The 17,409-nt window shown below is 29.3% G+C and overlaps 2 protein-coding genes across 3 annotated transcripts in view; both read left to right on the top strand.

Annotated features, from left to right (window-relative positions):
• Positions 1–176: 176 nt before the first annotated feature.
• PNKP (Polynucleotide kinase 3'-phosphatase) lies at positions 177–4,302 on the top strand. Its single transcript, XM_018522469.1, has 8 exons — positions 177–376; positions 1,274–1,758; positions 1,898–2,143; positions 2,211–2,282; positions 2,546–2,821; positions 2,982–3,263; positions 3,337–3,398; positions 4,112–4,302. Exons 1-8 carry the CDS (start codon positions 235–237, stop codon positions 4,233–4,235), a joined length of 1,689 nt encoding a protein of 562 aa, XP_018377971.1. The 5' UTR covers positions 177–234; the 3' UTR covers positions 4,236–4,302.
• A 782-nt stretch (positions 4,303–5,084) lies between these two features.
• The window catches only part of LOC108770772 (multidrug resistance-associated protein 4), a 27,439-nt gene continuing 15,114 nt past the window's right edge, over positions 5,085–17,409 (top strand). For both annotated transcript variants that reach the window (XM_018522481.1, XM_018522480.1), the window contains exon 1: positions 5,085–5,219. The gene's annotated coding sequence lies outside the window, so the exon portion shown is untranslated. The remainder of the gene's footprint in view (positions 5,220–17,409) is intronic.

Here is a 17,409-nt window from a genome sequence, read left to right as displayed (position 1 = left end):
AGCGCTCGCTGCTATTGGATGATCTAGAAGAATACACCAATAGCAGCGAGCGCTCACGGATCCGCTCCACAACAGTTGAGTCTGCTGAACGCGACCATAGCGATAAGCTTCGCGCATGCGTACAAATTCGCGCCAGTTGCCTACCGAGTCTCCCTCTAGCGATTGGTGACAGTTATCGTTGCTCCTGCGAATTCGCGATCGTTCGCATTTCGCGCAATTTCACGATGTGTCGCGATGAGCGCTTCTGTTAAGACTTGTTATTTACGTACCTTGGAAGGAACTCCGACGAATGTTTATCTGCCGGACAATACACCAATTTTCGTTGGACGCTCGCCGGAAACCGGCATCACAGACGTGAAATGTTCGCGACAACAAGGTCGCATAATTTTCTGAGAGTCCCTTTTTTCCCGCATTGTTTACAAATTAAAGATAAGAGCTCGCTCCACGTGACACTTGAACTTATGTAATTATTTTCGTTTGTGTAAAAGAGAATTACATTGACACAATATGAATAAGAATTTTGAATGATTTGTTCTTGATGTTATATATATATATAGAGTGATTTTTTAAAAAAGTTCAATAAATTTGCAGAGTGGTTGAGTTCAATTTTTTGGTTGTATTCAATAAAGCTCAAAATAAAGTTCAAAATATAAATATTGGAACACGTAATCTTGCAGAATAAAACCAAGAAATTTGTCTTTAAATTAACACAAAAATAAAAATTATAATAGCTGATTAAATAGTGATAAAGTAGATAAAGTATTAATGATACAATTAATTTTTTACAGCATAGCAAATAATTTTGCTTAAGCCTTGCCTTAATTAGTATCATAAAGATTTTAAATAAGTATTCTTATATGAGAGGCTTTTAAATTAATTATTAAGATTTAAAATGAAAAATATTTAATTGTCGTTTGCCCTATTCATGATGTTTAGAATTGGTAAGAGTGTTTTAGTACTATTTTAAATTTTACATCTTTAACTGCCGTTTAACTTTTATATTATATTGCAATAATTATTACTTTATTTAACATTGGTAATAACCCGATATAGCTTGAAACATTTATTATTATGTATGAGTTTTATATTGTTTATTAATTTTAGTATTAAATATTTATCTTTGGCTTGTAGATCTTTAGTTTATTTAGTTTGTTTTAAATGAAAAGATGTTAGAGTAACAAAGGATTTAAAGAAATTTGAAGATTATTTAATGCAATTTTATCCCTTTTGCAAGTTGTTAGTACAAATGAATACATTAATCTGCTTTCAACAGTTCGACTATGTGCAAACTATACGGAGGCTATCGTCACAGTTCAACAAATCGGCTCCCACGCCTGTGGTTTTAATGGCTTTAAAACTCAGAAAGATGTAAAATTTGTAGCCAGACACAATGATCGCTTGGAGCTGCTCTATGGCAAGCATGCTTTCGAAATAGAGTTCAATCCACCTCCAAGTGTAAACAATTTTGCATCGAGAAAGAGATTGTATGAATCAGAAACAGAAGAAACTGAGGGCAAAACGAAAATGTTGAAGTCAGATAATTACTCTAATAATCATTCCGAAGAATCTGAGAATGACAGAGAAGAAGAGGGATCACCTTCGAATGGTATACATATCGATCAGAAAACATTCAGCACTGGTTCTAGCACATCCTCTGAGCAGAGCACTGAAAGCTCAAATACATCTGCAAAGTGGGACAGTGTGGATAATGGAAAATTGTTAATTTATACAGCAGCATCTGTTCAAAACCGATCAAAAGTAATTTTAATTGTCAATTACAAGATTTATTTAATACATTCTTGAATAGATCAATTAATAATTTACATATATATATATATATATATTTGTTAATAAGATTTTTATAAATATTGATGTTAAAAATGAATTTTGTTTTTAGGTGGCTGCATATGATATGGATGGTACTTTAATAAGAACTAAATCTGGTTTGGTGTTTCCAAAGGACTGCAACGATTGGCAGTTGCTCTATCATGACGTACCTGGAAAATTGAAGCAGCTTCATATGACCAGATACAAAATAGTGATCTTTACAAACCAAGCAGGTCTTAGCACCGGAAAATTCAAAATCAGTGATTTCAAAGGCAAGATCGAGAAAATCGTACAAAAAATCGGCGTTCCTATTCAAGTATGGTAATCATAATTATAATTTTCACATAAATTATAATATTTTCACTTATGCATATATTTTGCAGGTTTTTATTGCTGTGGGAAAGAGCATTTATAGAAAGCCAACAATTGGTATGTGGGAATTTCTGGAAAGAGAGGTACATAAAATCTTTTTAAATGTATAAAATAATATTAAATATTATGAATATTTTAGAATGTTTACAAAGAGAATTAAAATATAAAAGTCTCTTAAGGAATTTTTTCTTTTTTTTATTGTCAATTCATTTCTTACATTATTAAGATAAAACTAATTCTAAGTCTATATTATTCTTTATTATTATTAGTTAATTATAAATATTTTATTTGATTTCTTAATTGTTTAATTTTTATTTACAATAATTCCACGTTTATGTAATTGCAGAAAAATGGAGGTATCACAATTAACAAGGCTAAATCATTTTACGTCGGTGATGCCGCTGGTCGGCCAAAGAACTGGGCCCCAGGGAAAAAGAAAGATCACTCGAGTGTGGATCGATTAATGGCGTTGAATGTTGATGTCAAATTCGAGACGCCTGAAGAACACTTTTTAAAACGTAAAGCACCACCTTATGAGTTACCTAAGTTTAATCCAAAAAATCTATCGCAAACCGACATATGCAAACCTGCGGACGCGGAATTAACACTCGAACAGCAAGAGGTAGACAATAATACACTTTTGATGTTAATTTTTACATTTAAAGTTTTTTTAAAGATTAAATATTGAGAGAGAGGTTTAAAAGGAGAGAGATTATTTAATTAAAATTATTTGATTTGTAATAACATTTCTTTTTATACGTATCTTATTCTTTCATCAACAGATAATACTTATGGTCGGCAGCCCAGGCTCCGGAAAATCACATTTTACAAAGAATCATCTAAAGGAATACAGATATGTCAACAGAGATACTTTACGCAGCTGGCAGAAGTGTATTGCTGCAGTCCAGCAATACTTGAATGAAAGAAAAAGTGTAGTTATAGATAATACTAATCCTGACAAAGTTTCGAGAGAGAGATATATAGAGGTAGCCAAGAAGTGTAATGTCCCGGTCAGATGTTTTGTCATGACGACAAGTCTAGAACACGCTAAACACAATAATAAGGTAATAATCGGAAATCAACTATCATCGTATGAAGGAATGTTCGGAAAGCTTTAGTCGAATTATTGCATTGCAGTTTCGCGAATTGACTGATCCAAGCCACACTCCAATCAATGACATTATTATACACTCTTATATGTAAGTGAAATTTAGATATATATACTTTCATGCATTTTTTCCTAAAATTCTATATTATAATCATAATTTTGAGTTTTCTTTTATCAGAACGCAGAGTTATCTTTATTACCAAACTAGAACTTAATTGGGAACATAAGAAAAATATAAAACATATAAAAAATAGATAAGCTAGTTTGATTTTGATAAAGAAAAGATTTGTCACTCAATAAACACGTTTAAGGTTCTTAATTACTGCGCAATATTGGATCGTGATGACATGAGCGAGAAATGACACGTTGAAGTTTCTTACATGCTATTTGTAACTAAAAGAGAGAGAATTTGGATAAAATTAAATAATAAAATTGCTTTTTAGAACACTTATAAAAAATGGACCGAAACTATTCTTGTCTTCCTCCTTCCGACAATTGGCAAATAATCGTAAAAAGTACGTAAAGTGAAAATACGCATAAATAAATACGCAGAAAATAAGCTTTTATGATTATTTTCTAACTGTCAGAAAGGGAAGGATAAGGATCGTTTCGATCAATTTGTACAAGTGTTTTAAAACAAGTTTATTATTTTATTTTATCTAAATTCTCTGTCTATATATAAATGACGTCAAGAAACTTTAACGTATTATTTCTCGTTTATGATATCACGATTCAATATAGCTGCGGCTAGTCAGGAGCCTAATTATTAGATAAAATATCAAAACTTTCATATTCTGTGTGCAGGAAAAATTATGAACCGCCAACTTTGGAAGAAGGTTTTAAGGAAATAGTGGAAATCAATTTTGTTCCGAATTTCCGTAATGAACAGGATCGAAGGCTCTATGAGATGTATTTACTCGAAAATTAAATCCTATAGATTACTTAAAAGTATTTAAACAAATAAATCTTGCATGATATATAAATTGAAATCCGCCGCCGCATCTATTTTTAATTAATATAGTAACGATATAGTATAGCTAGCAATAAAAATATTTATTAGATTACTCATTGCAGTCTATCTTAACTACCTAATCAATTATTTATTTGATTATTTATTTATTTGATACAGGATGCCTACAGGGTGTGTCTCAGAATTCACAGAAAATGAATTATTATTTTATACGACTCTACAAATTTATAGTATATAAGTATTTATTTTTAATGGCTCACGAGAAAATAATTAATTTTTTAATTTTAAGGAATTTCACATATATTTCTTTATTTTCGTCACTTGTTTGGGACACCTTGTTTAAACCTACTTTTCTGTGTAAATACTATAATTAATTTATTGATGATTACAGAGTTCTTTTTATTTGATACAACTGCGTTTGATATCGACTCAGATATATAGCAGATGCTTAATTATCATAACACGTCTGCTGGCTACGACCTTCCCAATTTTTTAAATGTCAACTAACATAAAGTGCCAGAAGTTATACATTACAAGCTGTCGATAAGAATATTGTAGGAAGATAGAAAAGAGAGGAGCAGTCTTAAATTTTATATTCGATGATGGTCACTGTTCTTTATCTGTGAACAGCATGACTTTCTTCGAACCGGGGCTAAATCCACGACCCCAATAGAGGGTTTTCCCCTCCCATTTTTCAATCGCAATTGTTAGGCATCCCCTAGTTCTTCGATAGAACGGTTGATTGTGCCACGTGATGTAGCGAGAATAGTGCGACGCTCAATGCGGACTCAGTCAGTGCCCGCGCAGACGTCGTCGCGACGAGTCGTCTTCCTCGCTGTTCCGTTGCCTGTACGTGTATATGCGTGCGATCTCGTGCGTGATGAATTTGTGAGCAGGAGCAGGGTGAAAAATCCAGTCACGTGTGTGACGAGGAAGAGTAAAGTGAGTACAACACAAGCTTAAACGAGGAATTCAACCGGTCGAGCAACATCTGCGGTGCTTGAGAATGATGCGGTGGATCAGTCCCTATGAATCCTCAATTTCCGTGCAGTCTGCCAAAAATAGTTCTGTCATTTCTTGCCGTACTACTACGGTACATTTCTCCTCTATGAATCGCGCAGTAATGGTTCAGAGTGTGATTTAACGGTATATATTATGTCCAATCGTGATATAAATTTAATAAAATATATAAACCATTCTAAACCATTGCACTATAAATCGTAATTGCATAAAATGTATAATATATAAATTTAATTATTATTGATTTTTATAATCTACAGTTTCACATATTTATGTCTATATGAAATTATCAAACTTTAAAAGCGAATTTTAATAAGAAACAGATATTTATTCACTAGAAGATCCGAGTTTGTAATTTGTTAGTGTTTCTCGACGCTGTATGTTAGATTATATGGCGATCTTTGTTTTCTAAATAAATAATTTTTCTTCTTTGGCACTCTTAAATCTCAATGCAATTTTAATTATGATTCAGAAATAGATGAGGGAGGATAGAACCGATAATTTAAAACATCTTGTTTCTTTACTTTTTATACTTGGAGAGTTCTGGAGAAATCGACTCCAAATTTTTTTAGGAAATTATATTCTTAAGAAAGAAAGCACTCTCTCTCTTAGTACATATTATCTATCTGTATTTGTTGATCTTCAATATAATAAATAATATCTATAGTTAACAGAAATATTTTAAAAATTATCTTCTTTTTTTACAAAATAAAGTAACCAGTTATTATTGTCAGAATGATTAACATTACTACAATAGTTTCTTTTATTATTAATCAATATTACTATTATTATTATTCATTTTATTACTATTGTTCCTATATATATTACTATTACTATTAATATTACTATAATTATTGTTATTATATATTGCATATAACGTTACTTATTTTAAATGCTATTAAAATTGTGTAGAAATTATATGCAAATTATGGAATTGTTTAAGCATTAAAGATCTAGTTTGACCGTTTAGGATCTTTATTTCTGGTTTTGTTGTATAACGTTACTACTATTGTTACTATTGTTATTGCTACTAATTGTTATCGCTATTATATCGATTGGAAAATGTGGAATGTCGGGTTTGGAACACCCGGTATATTAATTACGCTCATACGCACAGTCGTTGTTCGAGCGTAGCTCGTTTCTGCTTGGTATCTTCCGTTCCTCGTGTATTTTACGTCATGACAAGATTACGTCACGAGTCAAGTCATTTTGCAAGTGATATTCATGTTCGTCACGATGCATCTTGAACGCGTCATCGTCCACCGAGTGTCTCAAAATATCCTGCGCGATGCACGCCAACATCAGAAAGAGGAATTCTCGCATTGTATTAGTATCGAGCTTCTTTGGCATTTCGTAATGTTAAAATGCTTAACATTATGAAAACACTTGGATGTTTTTTGAATTTTTTAATTTATATTTGAATTTGTACACCATTTTTGAATCGCAAAAGGTTTCGACCGTGACTGAATAAATTAAAAAGATGACTAAATAAATTATAGAAGTGACTAAATTAAGTTGAAGAAATACACATATATTATACATACTTGAAGATATAATTTTATTAATTCAAATATATATTTTAATTAACAACTCTCACGAAAAATAAAGTAAGTTTGTCTTTATAATAATAATTTAAAATAATAATCGTTAATAAAAGTTTTAATATTTTTGACACGTTTTAATATCTTTGACGCACAAGAATTTTTCTGCGTCATGCCTCTGAGAAAATTATTTAGAAAATTATATAACATGAAAAGAAAAACAAAATTTGCTGAAATATATGTATTTAAAAATTCAGCTAGATAAAAAGAGAAAAATAATTTTGTTGAATTATTAAAATAATTATATAGGACGCGCTAGTATAATGAACAGTTCTAGTTTGCATGTGCTATAATAAAATTATTCAACAAAACTATGCTTTGCAGATTATTATGTCTATAATAAATATATCTAATTGCATGAAAATTTCCATGAATATACTTTGCAGAAAAACGATCGCAACGTTCGAAGCTTTCTTTGCAATTTTCCATTTGACGGCTATGAAAGTTATATAATCGAGAAAAAGCTCGAGAAAAAGACATTAATTTTTTTCTAATTTACTTATGTCTATTCTGTATCTTTGTTTTTGTATATAAAGGAAGATATTAAGGAAAAAAGATACTGTTATATATAAGTTTCAAATAAAAAATGTAACATTCGAAGCTTTCTTTGCAATTTTCCATTTGACGGTTATGAAAGTTACATAATCGAGAAAAAGCTCAAGGAAAAGACATTAATTTTTTTCTAATTTACTTCTGTCTATTCTGTATCTTTATTTTTGTATATAAAGGAAGATATTAAGGAAAAAAGATACTGTTATATATAAGTTTAAAATTCTTAAAAAATCTCAATCTGCAAATTGAAGTAATATAAAATTTCAAATAATGTTGTAAAGGACATATAAGAGTCAAATAAACCGTTAAAAATATATATATGTCACAGAATTAAATAAAATAAAATTTAATTGAACGTTAGTAAGAATCCCACCGCTGCCACCATGATTCTTACTAACGTTCAATTAAATTTTATTTTATTTAATTCTGTGACATATATATATATTTTTAACGTTTTATTTGACTCTTATATGTCCTTTACAACATTATTTGAAATTTTATAATATTTAAGAGTCCTATGAATCTTTTTATTGAAATAATATTAGTGCACAAAGGAAAAAAATTTTTAAGATAGTCTTAAAACTCTCAAGACTTTCGAAATGTTCAAAATTCCAAGCTCTTAGAAACTTGTTTTGATTGAAAACAAAATTATTGTACATATGTATACGAAAAAAAAATGGTTTTTACAAAGTATCTAAAAATTCAATTAGCCACAGATTTAATAATAAAATCATTTTCTTAGACCTCTTAGTCTTGTTTTAGATAAATTAACATAATTATGTAATGCGCTCAAATCATTTTTTTGCATTGCTTATTACTTGAGTGTCCTACAAAATTATTTTTATAGTCCAACGAAATTATTTTCACAAATCTGTATCTAGCTAAATTTTTAGATATCTCAGCAAAATCGCGTGTAAGTGGAAATCTCAAATCATTTTGAAGTTTCTAAGAATGTTAAATTTGGAACTGTCAAAAGTCTTGACGTTACCTAGAAAATGCATTTTTTTCTTTTATAACACTTTATTATTCAGTTTTATTATTTCAATTCGCAGATTTACACTCACTGTTAAAAATCTCATGCAATTTAATATACTTTTAAGTTACACGATTTGAACTTAATTTCATGACATTACATTAAATTTAATGCATTTATAACTGAAAAGTATATTTGTGTACATGTACATGAAATTTAATATATTTTTCATGAAAATTTATGAAATTTAATGTACTTTTTATAAAATTTTATGAAAAGTACATTAAATATTATAAATTTAATGTACACGTTCATTACATTTAAGTAACTACTATAACTTAATTTTCAGTTAAATCATTCATTACTTTCAATTTCGTTCATAACCACGAGTTTTATTTATATGTAAAGGAAGCTCGTAGTTACATTTCTCTGCTGTTAGAAATGTTTGTAAATTTACAATATCCTTACGATAACAATGTGCATTAAATTTACAAACCATGTAACGTTTTGCTGTGATTTCATAATATTTGTAAATTTACAATAGAATTTGTTGTGAATTTACGAAACTGGCGTGCCGCGCACGAGTATTAGAGATCTACATATACTTTACCACAAAATGTTATTCTAATTTCACAATATAATACTGTTTAAATTTACAACACATTTTTGTTGAATAAAAACTTCCAACACTTTTGGAAGTTTACAACAGAAATTTCTTACAATGTAGGCGACAATCTATGTATATTCGAAACGATTCTATGAGTCACTAAAACACTGGCCTTCACATATTAAAATCGTACGTGATAGCTTCTAAATATCGATAAGCTGATACAGAGTTATTTGCTATGCATATCGTATCCATCCGAGTTGCCTATCCATTTATTATTCAGCGTCTATAATTTTTTTCATGTTGTTATGATTTTAATTCTCTTTCCTGGATTCTCTCGCACTTCTTGTATAGATGCGGAAAGTCATTCATGAGAACAATTATTTGATTCTTGAACAATTGTCGTGAGAACTCGATTGCGGATAAGATTACAAAAGTTTTTTAAATCCTTGACTCCTCCAAGAACTCCGTATTCTCTCATTCATATTTTCCGATTCTTCTTCTTGGTAAAATCACTCTTGTTACATTTCGCAGTTTTTCAAGATTTTTTTTCGATTACTTCAAAATTTTATTTACTCTGGAATTAAGATAATTATGATAATTAATAATTTATTTTCGTTCAATAAACAGCACTTCAATATTGATTGGATATTCAAATACAGAAGAGAAAAAAATTTCTAAAAAGTTGGGAGACTGTTCTCTGTAAATTCCGAGAAAAATCGCGAATGTATATTTTTGCCGCTGTAGAGGCTCGCTCGTTTCGCATGAAACTCAGTGAGTCATGATCAGACTCTGTGTGTTTCAGTGAAGATTACGTATCGTGCGTCGCTGAACAATTGACCTCAACATCTCACGAGTTAAGCTTCAATGGAGAGTTACACACAACACGCCTTTGTCTTAATGCATTTAATTTCTCTTAATTGTCTTTTTAACGATGCTGACTTACGAAGCGCATTCGATGCTGATAGTGATACGTTAATCGAGAGGTCATCTTTGCTGTAATACTGAAATATATGATATTTAGCGATACAATTTTGAGACGCTTCCAAACAAATTAATTTTACAATTATAAATTAATGAAACAATTCAAAATAATCGACAATGATGAAGTTGACAAATATAAAATCTCAGTAAACGAGAATGGATTAAAATGGATTGAAATTTTTAGTTTATCCAAATGCGTATTTAAAAATTGCATTTCTTATTCAGAATTTTGAATTGAGCAATATTCATTTTTAAAAACTGAATTTATTTTTGGATCAAAAGACATAGAAAATGCGTGCTTCATGCAATTCTTATAAATATTATAAATTAATAAAAAAAAAAAGGCATGAAGCATTAAAATGGATTTAGATATTCGAAAGTACGCATTCGCGAATAAATTTTTTTAAATAATGTTATTCGATTTTTTTTTACAGGGATAAAAATAATTTGATCATTGTTGTAATAAACAAATTTTCATTTTAATATTTAATATTAAATTGATAACCGGATATCGTTAAGTTAGAAATTGCAAATTTATTTTCTGTTCCTTTAACGCTTTATATTTACAATATAAACCTAATTTATATTTATACAAATATAAGTATAAACTATATAAAGCGTGTTTCTGTGAAAGAAGTAGAAACTAAGTTTACAATATTTAACTTAATGATATCCGACGATAAATATTAAGTGTTGAAATATGTATTTTAAATCCGAAAGATACTCCTGTACGTTAACACGTATCCTTCGAGACATTGCTCATGTCTGCTACGTTTATTTACATTCCGCTTCAAGTAGTTTCAAATAACATCTACACGGTTTATAAACAGTTCGTTCGGATTAAACAATGTATTCGGATATTGAATCAATTTTGTCAACAACTTCCGACGCCGTTCTGTCATATTATTCGTATATACAGTTTTTGATGTTTTTGTAATGTCAAAAAAATATGCACATTCTTGACTTGTGTTTATACGACAGCCTTCTTATTCGAGATGATCGATGTTTTACTAACGAACCTCATTGATCCTCTCTTGAATCACCAATTCATGATTCGAGAAGAATCATAAATTTTAATGTCTATTTCAGAAACAGAGGCGTGCGAAAAAAATGGCTACCCACATGCAAAAGTAATTTTGCTACTTCAGAAATATGTACACATATGTATAGTTATTTGTACGTAAGAATCGATTTAAAAAAAAGAGTAAAAAAAGAAGAAAAAGAATTCAAACTAAATATAAATCATATTTCATTTTACCTTTATTTTAACTCTTAGAACCGAGAAAAAAAAGAGTAAATTAATCTATAACATTAATTTTTATTTCTACCAAAATTATTTTCCTATATCGTTTGTTCTATCAATAACGAACTTTAATCTCAGTTTAACTTGATTGTTATAAACCAAGATTAAATTTAATCTATATCGATAGAAATGTGAACATAAAAAATTATAGTTAATCTATGTTGAAAATAAAAAGTAGAAGATAATTTTGAAAACGCTATTAAAAGATTCGGGAAACTGCGATTTCGTTACATTTTATAGTATGCTGGTGAAAATTTTCCTCAGAATTTTTATACGAATTGAAATACTTATCAGAAATACAAGAAAGTCTACATGTTTTCTTAGAATTTTTCATATATATATATATGAATTGTCTGAAATATTCTAAAATTTGTGTAATTTCTTATTCTATTATTTCTGAAAAATACTTGAACTTTTTCAGATTTTATATTTCATAAATTATAAGATGAGAATCTTAAAAATTTTAGAATTAATTCACATACATATATGCAAAATTCTAGAAAAGATAATGTGTAAGACTTTCTCGGCACTTCTAACAAGTGTTCCAATATAACAAAAAATATAAAAAATCTGAGAACTTTTTTCAAAAAGTTATATAAAATTATTTATAAATTCTGAAATTTACATAAAAATTCTAAGAAATTATATGAAAAATTCTGAAAAAAATGTCACTAAAGTGTAATGCAATACATTTTAAATTCGCGTGTTGTGCACGCATTGCATGTTTGCTAGGGGCACTCTTATCTTAAGAACATTCTAAATACCCATTTTTAGTTATATCCATTTCAGATCCCGGCAATTGCCGTGACTTGCGAAATTTTTAATTGCTACTGAATTTGCGGGGATTCCCGGCGCGCGACAGTCCACTTGGTTACGGCTCTGTCTGGTGAACGATTCCACGACATGCCGTGTGAACGATTCTGCGTGCTGTGGTTCTATTAAAGAAACGGTCACATTATATAACTCCACGACCCCGCCAATTACTCTTTCTTTAACCATTGATCTAACACATAGCAAAGCTCGTATGCATGTCGTTGTCTCGTTGTTCTTCCGCGGAGATTATTTGGACTCGATTGCGTTAATGCACTTGCTTCTGGATTAATCCATGATTAATCCTATGTTCCACATACAGTAGATAAAATGGTTGAGATAATAATGATGTTATTAATCTCTGAGCTAAGTCGGTATCGTTCAATAACCTTCAATGAAGAAATAAAGAAATAAAAATTATGTGCTCTTATAATTTCGAACCTGAAAGTTTTTTTTTAATTTTTTTATATAGATTTCAGAATTGCTCGGAATTTTTGTATAATTTTTAGAAAATTTTTTTAATAGAAATTGCTATCTGCATTAAAAAAAATTTTATATATGTGAATTCTGAAATATTCCAGATTTTAGAATTGTTATGTAAATTATAGTTTTTCACAACTTCTGTATAATTTTCAAAAAATTTCTCAGATCTTTTACAAAAATTAGAACACTTTTCAGAAGTGAAAGATTGCATTTTTAATAAAATTTTTTCATATCTACGTTAATTTTAAAATAATTGGAGATTTTTAAGATTTCTTATTTTATAATTTTGTAAAGAAAACTTGTAAAATTTGAAAAAATTTAAGGTATTTTGCAGAAATTTTTATAAATTTAAAATATGAACAATTCTTAAAAATATGAGATAATATGAGAATTTTTTTTATCATCTTTACTGAATTGTTTGTGCATCATTAAATTTCAATTTAATTGCACATTCTGTCTTTTTAGTAACATGTATTTAAATATTCATTATTGTATAATTATCATGATGTAAAGTACAGTGAGCAAAAAGTATTCATACAAAGAAAATATTTAAAAAATACCATATTTTGAAAGAATAAACATCATTCAGCGAGACATTGAATTGATATCGAATCTATATCGATACGATAATTTTGACACCAATTCAAGGTCAATTCGACGTTTAATTGACGGCCATTTCTTGCTGAGAAATTAACAATTTATTCATAAAGAATAAAGTAGACTGTATGTTTCTCAAAATTATATCTATACCAAAAAAAATGTCTATTAATTATAGAAAATGTATCATCTTAAAAATATAAGCAAAAATTAAAAATTATATTGTTTGAACGCTCAAAAAGTATTCGTACAGTCAAGAAATAGCTCCTAAAGTCAGGAATTTAATATTTAATACAGTGGAGCTTGTTTGTTTTATGTATATGTCAGAATATATTCATCGTATAAAATTGCTAATTAATGTTTACTTTCTATAAACAAGGCTTTCTTATAAAACAATTTTGTATGAATATTTTTTACACTCACACTGTATGTATAATTTTCCAAGACATTCTCACCGTGCGTTGATGTCACGATTTACACGATTACATGACGAGCAGCATGATTCCTACTATCTAGATCTCACTCCTAAAAATTCATTGGAAATGCCGCTCGCGCTTTGCATTATTCACGATTGACACAAACGCTTATCAGGCGACGCGACTCCATTAAATGTATCGAGGAAACTTTTTGCCATTTCGCCTTGACGCACGCGTTAATCGGATTTACATAACGCGTATTGTTTCTTACAAGTTGCAACATTTCGCGCGTTTAAGAAAATGACAACGGCCTCTTTGTAATCGCAATTATTTGTCAATATTCCTTCATATGTCGATTAAAAATTAACAGTTTCTTTCTCTTATTTTATCTCTTCATTACTTTTTCTCAATACATAGTTCACTGTGACTCATTAATGTAAACCGATTTGTATATTGAAGTAAAGTTTTATCGACGAAACGTTTATTTGTCGTGTCATCACGAACAATGGTTTCGTAATAACGTGTGATAAATGTTGTGACATAAGTCATCCAAAGTAATCGTGTCGATGTAAAGCGCATACAAAGTCCATGGTTTAGCCTTGCACCTGTTTCATTGTCCTCGCGGAGCATTTTTAATGCGGAACACTTCGTTACATCGCCTGTGACGTAGGAATTTTTGATCATCATTTGCATGTTGAAGGAAACATTTATCGCAATAATTACAAATGTAATTAATGTTTGTTTTAATTACATTCAACCAAGCCTCGATGTGATAAAAATAATTACAATATAAGAGACTCGAGGGTTTATTTCTCAAACAGAACAGATCTGAAAATTTTGTTGGACTATCAAAATAACTAATGTACGTAAATCAAGCATAATAAGCAATGCTGAAAAAAATTTTAACATTCTAGAAACCAGTTTGAATTCCTACATAATTATTCAGATAGTCCAAAGTTTATTTTTAGAGCTGTATTTGTATCTAGCTAAATTTTTAGATACTTTTTAGCAAGAAACTGGTTTTTCCGCGAAGAGTTTTATTTATCATTTTGCAATTTTATATATATAATATAAAAAATATTTGGACAATCAAAATATAAAATAAACTTTTATTTAATTTATATATAAAAGTAAGCATATATAAGTAAATTAAAGTTATATTATTTATATATAAGTAATGTATATAAAACATATACTGAAATATATATGTATATATATGCACATATATACGAGGGAAGAAAAATATGAGAAGTTCCAAATAGAATTTTATTTCAAAGTTCGACGCAAACTGTAGATCGGCAAACCGATATTTCGACTTTGCACTTTCCTGTATTGGAATTTTAATTATTGAATCTAATTACTCTTTACAATGATCTTCAGTCACGCGGATAGCCTTATCATCCCGTTATCACGCTATGTATATATCACATTCTGGAAAATGCCTCAGGATAATATACAGCACACGTGATTCATGATACTCTTGGCAGTGAACGGGAGATTTTTTATCAGCCACTTCCTTCAATCCTTTGATCAGTAGAATCATTTCTGATTCTGAACTATGCAAAAATATTAGAAATATTCTAATAAATCATTTGGTAAATTGAATCACCAAGATTCTCACCAAATACAGCATTTTCACAGTTGGTACCGTATTATACATATTTTATATAGGTACGTGCATATATTTCACATAAATAAACATTACATATATAGGTATTATTTTTCACTTTTTTAATATTTTCGCGGTTGCCGACGCTTCGGTGTTTCACCGAAATATTTAGTTTTCGTATTAAAAAATAAACTTTTTGAAATTTTGCATTTTTGCTATATGTAGATGATGGGTGGGATATATGGCAAAAATGCAAGGGTTTCAACAAACTGAACAAAGAATACGAAAGCAAAGCACTTGTATTTTGCTCTATACAACATGCTTTACTATTCCTCTACATGTATGTATCACGAAATAACCACTAGGTCTTTTACACGCCTTACGGTAATCATTTTATGTAGATTATAATTTATGATGATGATATACTTGTTACACACACAGTGACAAATCGATTCAACTCACAATAATTTCATTGATATTAACTCTTACCGTACTAATGTCGGTAACTAGTGACCGAGCGATTCCTGTTCGTGCAAGTTTTTTTGAGTCTTTCGGTAATTATAATTATAAATTATAATACATTTTATTATTTTCCAAAATAAAGAGTCAACATTTATTCTAGAAAGTTGAAAGTATGTTGGTGAATTTTTAGAGATTTTTTTTATTATTTTGAAGAGGTGAAAAAACGAAGAGATTTGAAGAGACCCTTGATGGTATGGATGAGGCACCAAATTGTAGATGGTATGGTAAGGATTAACAGTAAAAAGCTGAAATTATAATTAAAAAATATAACATAAAGGCATGTAACAGAGTAGTTGCGAGAAAATTACCCCCACTCCTTCTATTTGTTCTGACTTCCGAGGCATAAATCTCAGCGCGGCGTATACCGGAGTTACCTCAGATGAAGAGATAGTAAGCTCATTTTTATTACCGGATTACCGAAATTAAAGTTAATTTACATTAGTAGAAACGAGCATAAAAGGATTAAATAGTATTACGTAAATGTAAATTAAACCATTTGATTACGCGTAAAGAAATGCGAAACGGTTTCGTGTGGTAAATAAAACAGCTTTAAATTATTTTTGAGCCATAATAGAAACGTATTTCTCGAAAGATTAGTTTAATTTATGATAATTAAACAACAATATTTTAATTAAGCATAATAAAGATAACGAACTTCACATGTTATGGTCTTTATCTATTATACATATTTTATTAACGCTATTATTCCTTACGCGTGAAGCATAATCATAGATCGTCTTCGGTCAGTGACCGATAAACTCTGTATTTTCCTGACGCGTCAAAGTGTTAAATGGTTTTTCCTCTGAGCGATACTTGTCAGTAAAATGTCGATTTTCCCGCATGAAGAAAGACATAAATCTGAAAGAACTTTGATAACGACGCTTTTGTGCAGTATGTTACTAAATAAATTGCCTTGCATTGAAATAGTTGAATAATTATGCTCTCTGGTAAATTTTCACTTTTTCTTGCAACACGAGTATGAATATTCATTTCCAATATATTTTTGCCTGCTGTATACAAACATACAAATCCGTCGAAATTTGGATAACACAATTTTGAGAAACGAGACAAAAATATCGATTTTGAGAGTATATGACGTTTTATAACATCAACATCAATTTTTTTCTAAATTTTGTTAATGCCACGCGAAAGCATTAATTTCTAGCTTTACATGCAAAAAAATATTTTGCTACTCCGGCTAGAATTATCGCTGTTTTTTGTATCTAATAGAAAATTATGTATCATACGCATAGAATTTGTAGCACAAATCTAAATTCTATCTCTATCATCTATATGATTAAATGCAATACATATCCAATATCGCAGTACTTGAAATTTATCTATTTTAGCTAATTTTTCGTACTTAGATAATTTTCGCTATAACTGCAAGATCACTTTTTTAAGTGTAAAATGCATTTCGTTAAGTTTCGGTATGATTTTTTAATTTTGAGATATAATAATTTAAAATACAATACAAGGAAGACATTTTATTCTTTTAGCTAATTTTTCGTACTTAGATAATTTTCGCTATAACTGCAAGATCACTTTTTTGAGTGTAAAATGCATTTCGTTAAGTTTCGGTATGATTTTTTAATTTTTTGATGAGATATAATAATTTAAAATACAATACAGGGAAGACATTTTATTTTTACATT

Source organism: Trachymyrmex cornetzi, unplaced genomic scaffold, assembly GCF_001594075.2.
Source record: "Trachymyrmex cornetzi isolate Tcor2-1 unplaced genomic scaffold, Tcor1.1 scaffold133, whole genome shotgun sequence".
NCBI classification, from domain to species: Eukaryota; Metazoa; Arthropoda; class Insecta; order Hymenoptera; family Formicidae; genus Trachymyrmex; species Trachymyrmex cornetzi.
This window is presented reverse-complemented; position numbering and strand designations above follow the sequence as displayed.